The 15,555-nt window shown below is 29.0% G+C and overlaps 1 protein-coding gene across 1 annotated transcript in view; it reads left to right on the plus strand.

The window, feature by feature from the left end:
* LOC123295191 (ankyrin repeat domain-containing protein 29) overlaps positions 1-15,555 on the plus strand; it is a 79,301-nt gene that overhangs the window by 45,612 nt on the left and 18,134 nt on the right. Inside the window, exon 3 of the mRNA XM_044876440.1 lies at positions 10,010-10,108. Within this exon, the coding sequence (XP_044732375.1) occupies positions 10,010-10,108 (99 nt within the window). The remainder of the gene's footprint in view (positions 1-10,009; positions 10,109-15,555) is intronic.

Below are 15,555 nucleotides of genomic sequence, written 5' to 3' on the forward strand. Positions count from 1 at the left end.
AAAATTTCTGAAACTTTGGGAATTAATAGTAAGCATTATTAAATTCTTAAATTTAATTTTTCGTTAAATTCTGTCGAAAAAAAAAGTGTACCATTGCTTTAACATAGAAACTGCAAATACCATGCTGGAAATACCTTAAACAATTTTCTTCTATCTGCAAGACATAATAATCTGAATTTGTATTTAATGAAAATTTTATATTCAAATATGTACGGACAAATTAAAGTTGGAAATTATGTTTCATAATTAGTATATTATTTAATCATGGAAATATCTTTGTTAATTATCATTATTTTACTAAATAATTTGAATAAACAAGTTGTTATGATTACCAAAACCTTAAAGATTTACGAGGTTTAAGAATGACGTAAGTCGATATAAACACACATTAATTTCATTTACGACGTAAGACTTAGTAATGTATCGTGTTAAAAAGCCATTCATATTTACAACGTCGTTAAAATTATCTCACGTTGAAATTCACGTTCGTCATTTTGCTAACGCTTGTATGTTTCCGAAGTCGCAAATGTGATCTTTTTTCTAAATTTTAATGTATTCAAGATTTTTTTTTTTTTAATATAACTGATATGAAGAATTAAACTACGGGTTGGTTGTCTGCAATTTCACGACAATGATAATATTCGTACTGTCCTTACTACCAAATGATTTATAATAATTAGATTTGAGAATCGGACCTTTTGAATGAGCACGATCAAAAAACTTTTTCCTAATAGCCATATCCATTGGAAACGGGAGAATAAAGTTTTGCTGGCTGTTTTGAAGAATTATTTGGGCACAGAGGCACAAAACACGCCCGATATATTTTTATATACGATTTTTCATCGTCAATATTGACCGATTTATCTGTCATTGATGGTTCATTTCATTCGCAATTCGTATATTTATGATAATTAATAAAAGTCAATTGATGAACTGACGTCACAGCGCCATTCGTATAACTTCGTGTGTTTCCGGATCGTATTCGCCAGTTTGAATTTTAATGATTTTCATTGTCTGTTTTCTCGGTCATATTGCTCCAAAAAAAAAGAAAAAAATGTGAAATAGGTCTATTATAGCTCATATGTTATTCTGATGCATAAGCTATATGGCTGTACAGTTTCATTAAAATCCACTTTTTGCGTGAAAGCGTAAGAAACAAACAAACAAACAAACATCCTTACTTTCACATTTATAATATATAGGGATACAGCAACTCGATTTTATTCTCAAAGTTTTATGTTTTTTAATAAGTGGGTACATAATTTGTGTGTTTTAACTGTTTTAAATTTCAACCAACATAATTAATTAGTACAAACTAAATGCTATAATTAATAGTATATTTTGCAATTAAATTAAATACCATATCCATTATATGTATGTTCTATGCATGTATAACATACTCAACAATCAGTGAACTGCTGTACCGTTAAACTCTGCTTGCTATATAAGTAAACACAGGTATTACGTATAAAAAAAAAATAATGCTATATTTGTTATATAATTTTTTTTCTTCATTTTATTAAAAAAATCCGTTATTAGGTTAATTTATAAAATAAATAATAATATTAAAGTATAAGAAAAATTTATATTCTGAAACGATAATCAAAATCAAACAGTAATCGATTTTTTTGGAGTAAAAATGTGTATTTTTTATTACTTGAAATCTAACTGTTTTCTTTGTTTTGGCGATGTTTATGTACGTATAGTGGAAGTGACAATGTTACCAACCTAAAAGATATAAAGTTAAAAGATATTGAGTTGTTTCTAATATTTTCAGGCTTATTTATCTTATTTCGATGGTTTTAGGGTTGCCAATTCCAAATTTTATGTCAAGTGTATGGAAATTAACCTCTTCACTCCGTATTGACCACCCCCTGAACCAAAATTCATAATGCGGCTAAAATTCGAAAATTTAAGTAATTCAGCCCAAAATTGAATCGCTGTGGTTTTTTGGGGCTGCTTATTACAAACTTTACTTCAAATTTACTGAAATTCTCTCCTTATAGACCACCTCCTGGGGTAAAAAACAAATTCAGATAGTATCAAGTAGCAGATAGTAGCAGCTAAATTCGATTTTATTCAATATAGGTAATACTTTTCCCAGTAACCTCCAATAGGTTGGTTTAAAGGCAGCATCCAACAGCGTGTTATTATGCGTTTATGACTTTTCCATTTGTATCTACAGTAGTTTTGTGCTTCGACGACGGCCACGTTCCAACTGAAAGTAAAGAGGAAATTAATTGAGGTACAGGATGTTACTGTGAACATTTTTTCATTTCTAAGAGGTTCCCTGCAGCAAAATTATGATAAAAAAAACCCTATCTAGAAACTTGTTTTCAAAATTTGGCCGCATTTTTGGGGTTCGGTCGCACTGTCAGTCGGTAAGTTTGATATTTAATATCCACGCTTAACGAGGTGCAAATATAAAACTGATGGTTTTCTCTTATTCTACGTTAATGTAATCGAAAAACGAATGTTGTGGTTTTTCTGCTTGGTTATCCTATTCCACCTTTTACTTTTGTACAAAGAGATATTTTTCAAGAGTCAATGTGGTACACATCCCAAAAATTCGGTAATAAACAAAGTAAAATTTAAGACTTTTTTCATATGAACAGTGTGTATCCACCCATCAGTACAACATCACCACTTCAGTAGTGTCTATATTTTCTCATATAGTACTTCATTTTCATGGATTACAGCAGCCAACTCACTCAAATCTCGTCATCATAAATATATATTTATTATCTGTTTAAATTCTGTTCATATTGTATAGTTTTGTGTTGGCACAACGTATAATGTATAAATATTTATGAAAAAAAAAGAAGATAGCATATATTTTTATATTTATAGCCATTTTAAAAGTTATTTATGTTTGCTTTTTAAAATCAAAAATATTTATAAGAGCAACCTAAAGTAAACCAATGTAGAGGTATACCAGACATAATTCATTCTTAAGTATCTTTTTATATGTATAACATACTCATATACATTATACAAGTATTGAAAACAAATTTTAATCAATAAATAAACGTATAAATCTTGTAATAAAATAGCAAAATCTTAAAATAGAATCTACTCAAAAACATCTGAAAAGTATAAAATTTTATCTCGGGAAAAATTACAGACACTTGTTAAAGGAAAGTCGTATGTTTCAGTATTGTTAACACAACCGTGCCATAATATACGGATTTAGGAAAAAATACACCGAAAAAAATTTCTGTAATAGTGTCCCATTTTTAAACGCAAGGGCTTAAAAATTCAGAACTCAACCAACTCCTCTACAGTCGCCAAACTCAACCAAACCAACTTTATATGTAGACTATAATACTACAAAGTCGTTTTATTGTAGTATCGAATTTATCTAAATTAAAATATTGAAGAATAAAAATTGATTTCAAAAAATTAAACATTTTCTTGTATTTTTCTAAATTCAGAAGATGTTTAAAAAAAAAAAAAGTTCCAATTTCGAATTAAATTCGTTAAAAATTGAAAATCTAATTTACCGATTAACAAGTGAAAACAAACAATTGACTGAGTTAATTGTTGAAATACCATGTACAGACAGTGTTGATTACGCATTCGTTTGTTTTTTTTACGTCATGTAAGTAAAGAAAGATAAAATATCAACAATAGATATCTGTATATACATAACATACTACAAATGTAAAAGCTAATTTGCGCCCTCACAGATAAACAGTGATGGTTACGAAAAAATGTTTCAAACAAAAGTTTTTTTTTTTGGGAACATTTTTTACATTTAATTTTTTGTTCTATCTCTAACTTTTTACAAGATGGATCATTTACAAGAACCATTTGACCTATGTTACTCATTTACGAACTCAACCTGACTTTTAACGTCGTGAACTTGCTATAAAAATTTCAGCTTGATATCCCTTTTCGTTTTTTTGAGTTATTGTGTGACAGCCGAAAATGAACTAATTAGATGATTTTATGAACACCAATACCAAAACTTTGTTCATAGCATCAATTTTTTAAACGTTACAAACTTGGGACTAAACTTATATAGTATACCTGGATATATTTCATATATGTACATGGTAATAAGTAATTATGGTATACATGGTATAAAAATAACGCACAAACAAAATCACAAAGGATTTCAAACACCAATTCAAAATAAATTCTATGATTCTAATCTTTGAAATGATATTAAAAGAGCATCATCATTATAAAAGTATAAGTAGGTATATTTAAATATGGTATAATTAATTGCGTGGGTAAAAAAGCGAATTTATGTTAATATGTAAAACACACTAGCACTGTTTACTACATCTGCGTCAACAGGTTTATTTTTGTCTTTTAAAAGAGTAGTATTCAACATATTTAAATGCAGTTAATTAGTATAATAATATTTATTATTCCGTATAATATGATGTTTGATATAAATTTCCGCTTTGAATTTATACCGCAATAAAATTATTTTTAAAAAAAATATTTAATCTGTTGAACTACTTATTAAATATCATATGTATTTTGATAAAAGTGATATACTCTTCATTTTAATTAACCGACTTCAAAAGTAGATTTTAAAAATGTATTTTCGGTTGAAGAGCTGACCGTCGTAATAGAGACCGTAGGTTAGATTAGGTTAGGTTATATTGGCTGTCCATGAAGGACACACTTAGGCTATAGATCTCATTGTGATACCATATATGTGTTTTACCACCTTTTCCGCTGATAATTTTATTAATCAGCTCCTCAATTGTTTTGAGAGGTTCAGTGCACCTCCTTTATGCATATACCATGCACTACACCAGCCCACCACAACTAATAATTAAATTAATTTTGTTTTGACGGCGGTAATCGAACCCGCTACCCTAGGCATACTGCGATAGGAATTGGATACGCTTTAACCAACTGAGTTGTCAGGGTCGACCATGAATAGAAACCGTAAGGTAGTGAAACATTTGAATATCTCTATTTTCTTGCTTCTATCTCGAAGGGAGCTGGAAAATATTTTAGTTTTGATTGAAGTTAGTGGAAGTTTTCGAGGCAATATCGATAAATTCGTTTTTGACAAAACTATACGACTTTCTCGATCCAATCTATCGTGTTTATAATTTTTTGATGAATCCTAACATCATAGAGCGATGGGTATAAAGGTTACAACTTGCAAGTTAAAAAGGGTTGGATTTTGTAAGAACAATTGACAATTTGTTTTTTGTCGATTAAGTAAGAGTAGAGAATTGAAAAACGAAACAGTTTTTAAATAGTTTCCGAAACCCGAAGCCTATAGAATGAGTTCAAACTTTTATCAGATTTAGATGTAGGTATGATCCCAGATAGTTTAAAATATGTGCTTAACATGATTCCAAGTAAATATTTACCTTTTTCAATAAAATATTTACTTGCTATACATTAACGTGAAAAGTATATCTATAGCAAATATTATCAAATAAATTTTAGTTGCTTTTTCACCTTTTACTGCTTTGTGTAGAAACAAAATTTTTAAAATTACCACCACTTAATTTAAGCACTTACCTAATTAGAGCTTCTTTTATTAATTAAAATATCTGGATGACCGAGCTTCGCTCGGTTATTCGCCAATAGATGTCAGCAAGAGTCATATTTTTCACTTTAGACTACTCAAACGCCTCCTTTTTGTTATGTTATAATTTGCATTGTATTTCATTAACTACGTTATACTCCAATAGATGTCTGATGAATTTTTCATGAAAAGACGGATAAAACGACATTTCTGATAAATAAAACCTAGCTAGATCGACTTATCGCCCCAAAAAACCCCTACATACTCATTTTCATGAAAATCGTTGGAGCCATTTCCAAGATCGTTGATATATATATATATATATATATATATATATATATATATATATATATATATATATACAAGAATTGCTCGTTTAAATATATAAGATTATCCTTAAAAAATAAATTCAAACATGAAAGTGTACATTGAACAAAGAGTAATATCTTTCGGAAATAGGCATTTTTCAGATCAATAACCTAATTTTAGAACGAATTAAAACCTAAGCACTAAGTGTTTAAGTACAGAATAGATTCAAAATTAATTATAAACACTGTAAAATTTAAATCAAGCTTTAGATGTTATCTAGGAATGGATATTTACCAAGATCGACTCTCCTATACTATTTGTATAGCTATTAATAAATAATTCCTCCAACGAATAAAATTGAATACGTGAATTAAATATAAAATACAATTATAAAAAAATAAAATGAAATAAAACTTTTCTAATTAAATGAAATTATACAAAGTAACGATGCAAATGGTTTAGTAGAACGTTCTTTACATTATCCTAGGATCGATAACAAACTCATCAAACGTCATCAAGTTAATTTTAAATAAATTAAACTTATTTTTTTTAATTCTTTCTTTAACCCTAGAGACAGCCATTCATGTACGAATGTCATTAAAATCAAATTAAATAAATTGAATAAAATAAAAAAACAAATTCGTTAAATTTAATATACAAATAAAATTCTCTGAAGGATACTGAAATCGATAAAAAACACACATTTTTTTAACTTTCTGATTGAAATTTATTGCATTCGCCTTAAAACTTAAATTCAATATTTTTTTTTTTATTTTGAACATATTATTACCGAGGAAATTTTGGATTGACGTTGAGACAAATTGGGATGTAAAAAAACTGGCTAACAGTAATAATACCCAAAGCATTGTAGAAAATAAAGGACCGTGTACAAAGTACATAGTACTTAAAAAGATTTCAATTTTCAAAATTTAATTTATAGTGTCTAATGTTTTACACCTTAAGAATGTATGGATTTTATTACAATGCTGGTATGGTATGTAGTCGTAAGATCCATAGCTATGGCTTCATTTACAATCCAGTACTGTAAATAACGCTATAGCCATGGATTTTACGGCAATAATATATAGAGTACATCAGCTATTTTTTGTGTATATGTCCCTTTACCATATCTGTAAATCTTTGAGCAAATACCCGATTTTTATAATTTTTCGGTCAAAATTACCTTATATACGGAATTTTTTCGAAATTGGAGATCCAACAAATTTCTCGATTTTTTGCAATTTTTTAAGGGGTGCGTACCCCTTTGATAAACTCGAGAAAATCGCAAAAAAAATTTTGTTTTGGAATTTGATGAAACTCGGTGGATGGGGTAATTTTGATTCAATGAGTATCAAAATTAGGTTAATTTAATGATTGGACCTATAGAAAGTTACAATGTCAGCGAGTATCATGGACAAAAACAGTGAAAGTCCCCCACCCAAAAAATTAAAATCCATTAAATTGTGAACAAAAGGGTGGATAGTGAGGGCTATAACGTGATAGTCTAAAGGAAAAATTGCCCATCAAAGCGGGCGGGTATCTGCTAGTTTAATATAAATTTTACTATATACCAATAAATACCAACAATAATATACATAATTATAAAAGGTTACCGATCGGGTGTCTAAGGGTCATACCCATTACGGCTTGTTTTAAATATATATACATTTTTGTTTGGTAGAAAAAAAAACGAATTATTACCTCTCTATATTTTCGTAAGTTTCATATGCAATATTGGTTGTATTTATTTATTTTTATGGATGAAGGTGAATAACCAGGTCATTGGTAATGTTACAACTTACAAACAGTAGTAGCAGCTAAGATATACACTTGAAGATGATTCCTCTTCTTTACTGAATACTTCAATGTTATTAATAGCGAGTTACTTTAAATGACCAACAGTCATAAAACAAGATAAAGCACATTTATTACGGAATCAATATACCATAACATTGATACTAAAAAATCTACCATTTATTCATAAAGATAGACTTTAGTTAAGGGGATATCGAGTTGTCCGTCCTAAATTTAAAATATTTAGACAATGGAGCCAATATTTAGTAAGGCCAAGCACAGTCTTAAGAATTTGGAGGCCTAAGGCAGGTGAAAATTGTCAGTACTATGCGGGATCCCCCAGTAGTGTGCAGCGGTATTCTTATCCTACCTACTAAATACCTACTGCTTAAATAAGCGGATCACAAAATTTTAATATCGGGTACTCCACTAGTACGCAGCGTTTTCCTTGTACTCCTTGTACTGTATAAAACCATTTTTATACCATGTATATATGAAATATGTCAAGGTATACTAAGTTTAGTCCCTAATTTGTAACGCTTAAAAATATTGATGCTGGCGGGCATAATTTTTGTATAGATGTATATAAAATCCATTACCGGATGTCCGTTTGAATGTCAATCTATCTGTCTGCTTTTTATAGCGTGCATAGGACGTAAAATGTGGTGTCGAGTTCGTAAATGAGCAACAACTTGGATCCGATTGGTTGCTCGTTGGAGAAAGAATAAAAGTTAAGACGTAAATGTTACTTATTCAAAGATAAACAACTTTTGTTTGAAATATTTTTGCGGAAAAATCACGGTTTATCCGTGAGAACGCAAATTTGGCGCATATAGTATATATTATATGACAATGTCAGTTACGTGTGTATGACATGTATGTGTGGCTATTTAACACTGGCTATATTTCTTTACTTACATGCCGTAAAAAAGTAAACGGTTGCGTAATCAACACTGTCTGTACATGATATTTCAACAATTAACTCAGCCAATTGTTTGTTTTCACTTGTATACTAAGTATAGCTTCAAATTATTCAAGCGATCTTCATCAAGCTACATTGAACTGAAGCTAGAAGTTTTCAACTATCCGTCCCTTTATTCCCAAGGGTTGATTAAGTGGCCCTAGGAGAATTCTTTCATCAGTCAATTCGAACTGAATTTTTTTAGAACATATTTAGTGAACGCAGTTGCCTCAAGGGCAAATTAACACAGCAGTATTTTATTTTTACTTCATTTGAATAAATATATGTACTGCGCTACAAACAGTCTTTACGAATCTCTCCACATCAACAGAACTAACTTCCTCATGCTGTTGTAATAATGATGTTGCTCGCTGTGTTCTGCGACTGTTCATAATGTCAACAAAGAAGATAATAACCTTGATTTTAAAACTAGTAACGCACCTGTTAGTAATAAATTTTATACGTATAGGAAACCAAATATTTTGTTTCAAAATTTTAACTATAAATTGAGTTCGCCAGTTCCTTTATGGCTTTATTAAATGCAAAATTGATTGAATTTTATGAGAAAGTTAGAATAAGTAAGGCAAGGTAAAACAGATATTTTGTATGTTTCTGTTAAAATCTGTTTTTATAATTTATAAATTACTAACAGATATCCGCCCGCTTTGCTGGGCAATTTAGACTATCGTGTTACAGCCCTCAATTTTATTTTGCGTTTTGAAGACTGGCCGAATAGTTTTTGAGTTACGGACTAAAATCAATCCAAATATTGCGATATCTCAGAAACTCTGCATCCAATCATTAAATTAACCTGATTTTTATACTTTTTGGATCAAAATTACCCCATCCACCAAGTTTCATCAAATTCCTAAACAAAAATTTTTTTTGCAATTTTCTCGATTTTATCAAAGGGACCCCTTAAAAAAATTGCAAAAAATCCAGAAATGTTTTGTATCTCCAATTTTGATAAAACTCAGTATATAAGGTTATTTTGACCCAAAAAGTACAAAAATCGGGTGCATTTGTTGACTGGTCGAATAGTTTTTAAGATACGGACTAAAATCGATCCAAATATTGCGATATCTAGTTGTTGATATCGATTAAATCTGGAGAGATGGTTGCCCTATAAGATCATCAAACATTAAAACTTTTGGTATAATAAAAATTGGTATTTGTCACCCAATACTACCAACGTATTTCCGACTTCCCATTTAACCTATTCAATTTAAAAAAAAAAAATAATAATAAATCATTCTTCTAAACAAATCTATTATAAATAAATTGAAAAGCGTCAAATCATTCAACAGCACAGCCTGTCAATTCTATCATAATAATAAAAAAAATAAATGATTGATTTCTATATTTACAAAAATAAATGTTTTAAATCAAAACACGAAAATGATTTATTTGATTGTATTCGTTTTTTTTATTTACAGGATGGAACAACACCATTAATTCTTGCAGCCGCAAATGGTCAACTGGAATGTGTTAAAGAATTATTAGAACAAGGTGCTGACCCGGCTGCTAAACGTACGGTATGTATTAATAATTCATAACATAAGTAATTTAAACTGAAACAATTATTAAAGTGTGCTGATGAATAATTATATTCAAGAATACAGAGTGATTAATCGCTTATGACATATTTTTTTCAATAAAGAATTTTTTAATTCATTGCCCGAGAAAATAACCAATCTAAAGTAAATTGCTCTAAAAAAATTTCGGATGTAGTTCAGAAAACATCCCTTAAATATAATTTAAAAGTCTAATGGACCTTCGAGATCAATATGAAATTCATGATTATCAGAAGATATCTTCATATAACACCTACTAACAAATTTTCTTTCAATAAAACTAATTTTTCGAATTATTTGCTTATTTATAGTTAAAAAGAAAAACGCCTTATTCTAAGCGACGCCTAGTGGGGGGACATTTAAAAAGGGGAAAATATGACCTTATTGATGGAGCCCTACTGCTCACAATCTTTTTATGATAGCATATAAGATAAATGGCTGATTGAACTGAGACAAATTAAAAACTCAATGGATAACAAGCCACGCAAATTCGTTTTCATAAAACTTATAACGGATGTCATCTTACTCCTTCGCAAGCTAAAATATGTAAATATGTCAAAAGGAGGAAATAAAAAAAGTTTTATTTTGAAAACAAATAAATTTAAACAGCTTTGGACCAATAATTCCTTACCCATTAAGAAGCTAATTTAATGTAAAAAGTTAAATACCATATTTTATACCACATAAGAAAACCATATAAGTTTTCCACTAGATAATTCTAACACGTTCGAAAGTTAATTTAATATATACAGTTATAGTGAGTATAATTTATTTTATATACGATTCCCACGGGAATTAGATAATGGTAAATTTATTTTTCACTAAGTAAAAGGTAATTTTACATACATTGTTCAAATTTTCTATTTCGTATTGTAAGCTAATTTTATTTGTTTGTTGTATTTCAAATTCGAAAAAATGTTGAATTCCTTTAGGAAACATTAGTAAAACAAAAATAGTGAATTTTATTGCGTTTAACCTTTAACCTGAAATGTTTTACTGGATGGAGCATTTACTTGTTCGAGATAAAACTTACATAGAACTTTAAATCAATAAATAAATTCTTCATTTTCTCTCTTCATTTTCTATTATGTGATCTGGTGGATATATTACGAAAAGCAGCGATTCGAGAAATTTTACGAACCCTTACAGGGTTGGGAGAAAGGTAAAAATTGCCTTAATCATCCTTACGTAAATAATGAATGGGCCCAAAGAGATTGCCTCGAAACTGAGTTATGAAATACCCATGTCTTCACCGCTGGTTTTCGTAACTTATAACCATAGCTTTAAATCATGAAGAATCCTTAATTAATATTCGGTCCCAAATTTACAGTTTTTCCTAAGCAGCCGCTTCTTCAAAACTCAAAAAAATTTCATTTTTTCTATAAATTGAACACTAAGAATCTGAACAAAGAGGCTTTGCTGGCCTCTAGAAGTATATTAAGAAATTATCATTATTTTAACGTTATCTGCCATTTGCTGAAGTGCTCCTGTTTTCACTTGGACCACTCTGTATAAAAATAAACGTAGAACTATTCTCAGAACGGAAAGAAGCAAATAAATATTTGTGTGCGAATCATCTTGTAAAATTTACAAATTGCAAAACAATAATTACCGTAATGATAACAATAAATTAGTTGACAAAACTACAGAAACTAAGTACTACACATTAAATAATACCATACCATACCTATAAATATACAGTGACTACATACAACACATGATAAAATATCTAACCTAGTTCATTTATTTATACTTGTATGTATGTACTATCAGGTCTAGAACCACGCTTAATATTCGAGAATCATTGCAGAAAAATCATAAGTTGTTGCCAAGATCGTATCTAAGGTCTTTAATAAAAATAAACAAATAATAACGAAATGTAGCCAAAACAATTTAGTTTTTGGGTCGATTCCAAAAACGATTTGATTGGTTTGTGGAAACCATCTCTGGTTATAAAATGGTGTTTATAGAGCCAATAAAAGTGTTTATTTTTAACTATTTTATATATTTTCCCAAAAAAATAACAAATACAAATACTCGATTTAAATGAACTCATCGAAACGATACTTGTAATATAGGTCTATGCACTAAAATTTGTGTCGCCATTTTAAAACAAATTGGTTTGACTGTACATGAAATCGAACCAAAAAATAAATTGTTTTGGCTTAAGAACTGCTAAAAACAAAATTTTTTACCCGTCAATTAAAAAAGATATTCGCTATCAGAGTTGGAACATTTGGTATTGGTACCAGTTGGCTAAAAGTATCACATCATAACTTACTTAATTTTTCCCAAAATGACTTATTCATACATTAATTTGTTATGCAATTTTTGACTCCAAGAAAACGGTTCTGGCCGGTTTGGTTGAATAGATAAACAACAGCTTATAAGTATGCAGTTTTGTGTGTATTGAGTATATGTATAAATATTATGTCTAAGTATTAAGTACAGTAATATGACTATTGTCACAAATAGAGCATGCTTTTATGAACTTAATTGTAATTTTTTATTGAATTATTTTCTTATTTGAATATATCTACGTAAATTATTATTAATCAACTTTTAGCTTGTCTCGTGATTAAAAATTTTTAAGTTTTCTTGAAAGTCTGTCAAATATTACGCATGACCCTTGACTTAAATATATGTAGGTAAGAAACTTGAATAAAAACAATAACAACAAAAAACAACCACCCACAATTAAATGATGCACGTGACTCGTTGTCTTAATTGGATTTCTTTATAATGGCCTTATATACACTCAACAAACTATATATCTCTAACTATAACGTCATTACTACGTTCTTAGATCTGTTTTTATTCATTTTTTAATTGTATCATTCAATTATTTTGATTGTATTTTATTTTATACTGACTAAAAATTACTAGAAACATTATTTAATTTCATTTCATTTTGTCAATTAATCTTTTTATGGCATATATAGCATATCGATATTTTTTTATAAAATAATCGATATCTATCGACGATATTTTTAATGTCTAAATATCAATATTTTATAATTATTTCCGAATATCAAAATTTGGATCAACTTCGATATTTTTTAAGAGGTCTGTACATACGTCGCAAGCAGCCGACCGCTTACTGCTCCAATCTTCAGTCTAAGAAATGTTTTTTTGAATCTTTTGCCAATAATTCCACATACATAATGTTATCTTTTACATATTTTATGATACAAAGTAAAATAAAATTTTTGGATTGAAAGAAACGCTTTTTCTTGGCTGTGGATGTTCTTGTAACAAGTAAATATTAATTGAGTCAACGATCTCAAATAATTCAAGAAAAGAAATATTTGACTGCCTAAAAATTTTCTTGAACAAAGAAATATTTACTTGCTTGCATGTTGAGAACATATTTTCTTACTATTAGTACTTTTGTTTATAGTGTAGACGTTTTTAAAAATTTATTGCACTAGCTTTAAACGAGACAACGATTAAGACGTAACGCATGACATGATATTAAATATCTATATATTTATTCTTCCATATATTTAAACATATATTCGATATTATCCAACTTCATCATAATTTAGCAATTAAATTATTTCACTTCACCGAAAACATATTAAATATTTCTTGTCAGCATATAAGAAGATATGCTGATAAGAATTTATGATAGTTATTGAAAGCTATAAAATTTTCCTTGAATTTTCATGGTATTAAAGATAAAACCGACTTTCATAGTTTTAAGAAAATATTGCATTCGATACACAATTTCTTAAAACAATTTACTTTAAAGGGTATATCGATATTAGGGGAAGTCGTAGTACCTATGAATCAAATAATTGAAATTGTTTATGTCAATAGCACTTTCGTTCCTCAACATTAGAGAACTTTAATGTTAAACAATTATCGATAAAAACATCGTACAACATCATAATGTACGATGCCTCACACGTCAATGTACCTCGAATCACTCCCACTGTTTATACACTAGGAAGCTTCAATTCAGATTGAATTTTTAGCGTTTAGTTTCGACTTTTTATCGTTAAGGTCACGTTCAGTGTTTCTTCCTCATCCCAAAAATGCCAACGCGTCTAAAAGGGTGTTCACTTCAAAAATATGCAATGGTCAGCTCGTTATCAGACATTCAGAAAACAAAACCATATTGACAAACGTTCTTCAGTCTACTTGTATTCTGATAAAATACTCTCTTTCCAATACAAATGCTGTTCAACAAATAGTATCAATATCTGCCGAGAAGCATAGATACTACATCTTACCCAACTAACTATTCACAGTTGAAATGTTCGATATACTATTTCAATTATTCAAAGCATGCACTTTTTGAGTATGCTCCACTTGCAAAATAAAAATTACCGATCGGTTATCTCAACACTAAACATTAGGCAATTCGTATAAAATGGATGTTACGTCTGGACTTCTATTCGACCTGGTTACTCATTTGTAAAATATTGTCTAGTTTATTTTCCTGTATTCAATACAAGTTTATCTTTTTGTACCATGTTTATGAAATATCAAGGTATACTAAGTTTAGTCTCAAGTTTATAGCGCTTAAAAATATTGACGGTACGAACAAAATTTTGGTATAGATGTTCATAAAATCACCAAATTAGTTCATTTTCGGTTGTCTGTCCGTCTGTCTACCAACACGATAGCTCAAAAACGAAAAATGACATCAAGCTGAAATTTTTATAGCGTACTCAGGACGTAAAAAGTGAGATCGAGTTCGTAAATGAGCTTCATAGGTCAATTGGGTCTTGGGACTGTAGGACCCATTTTGTAAACCGTTAGAGATAGAACATAAGTTTACGTTTAAAAAATGTTCCTTATTAAAAAATAAACAACTTTTGTTTGAAAAATTTTTGGTAAACATCAATATTTACCCGTGAGAGCGCAAATTAGGTGCTAATTATGTGGTAATTATTATATGGGAATATCAGTTAAGTATGTAGGTATGTATGTTGGCTATCTTTCTTTACTTATATGACGTAAAAAAAACCAATGACGAAACACTGTCTTTACATAGTATTTTAACAATAAACTCAGTCAATTGTTTGTTTTCACTTGTTATTCTTATTTCATTTCATTTTCCTTTGTTTAAAGAAAAATAACTAAAATAATCATTTTTTTCACACATTCACGTATTTTTGTTTTTTAACAGTTGTTCTATTCAACTTTTTACAATCAGACTACATGCTTTTATTGAAGAATTGTTATTTTTTAAGATTTTTCACACTTCCAGTTTTCAATTAGACATTCTTGACAAAAAGAAGTGTTGAAAGTCATTTATTTATATTCAATATAATAAATATTTTTATAAATAATTCAATTATTAATAATTTATTGTTACAAAGCAAACAAACAAAAAATATATGAAGGAGAAAAATATCTTGGAAGTAATTTCAATTGTAAGATGAACAATAATAATT

This window comes from Chrysoperla carnea, chromosome 3 (genome assembly GCF_905475395.1).
Source record: "Chrysoperla carnea chromosome 3, inChrCarn1.1, whole genome shotgun sequence".
NCBI classification, from domain to species: domain Eukaryota; kingdom Metazoa; phylum Arthropoda; class Insecta; order Neuroptera; family Chrysopidae; genus Chrysoperla; species Chrysoperla carnea.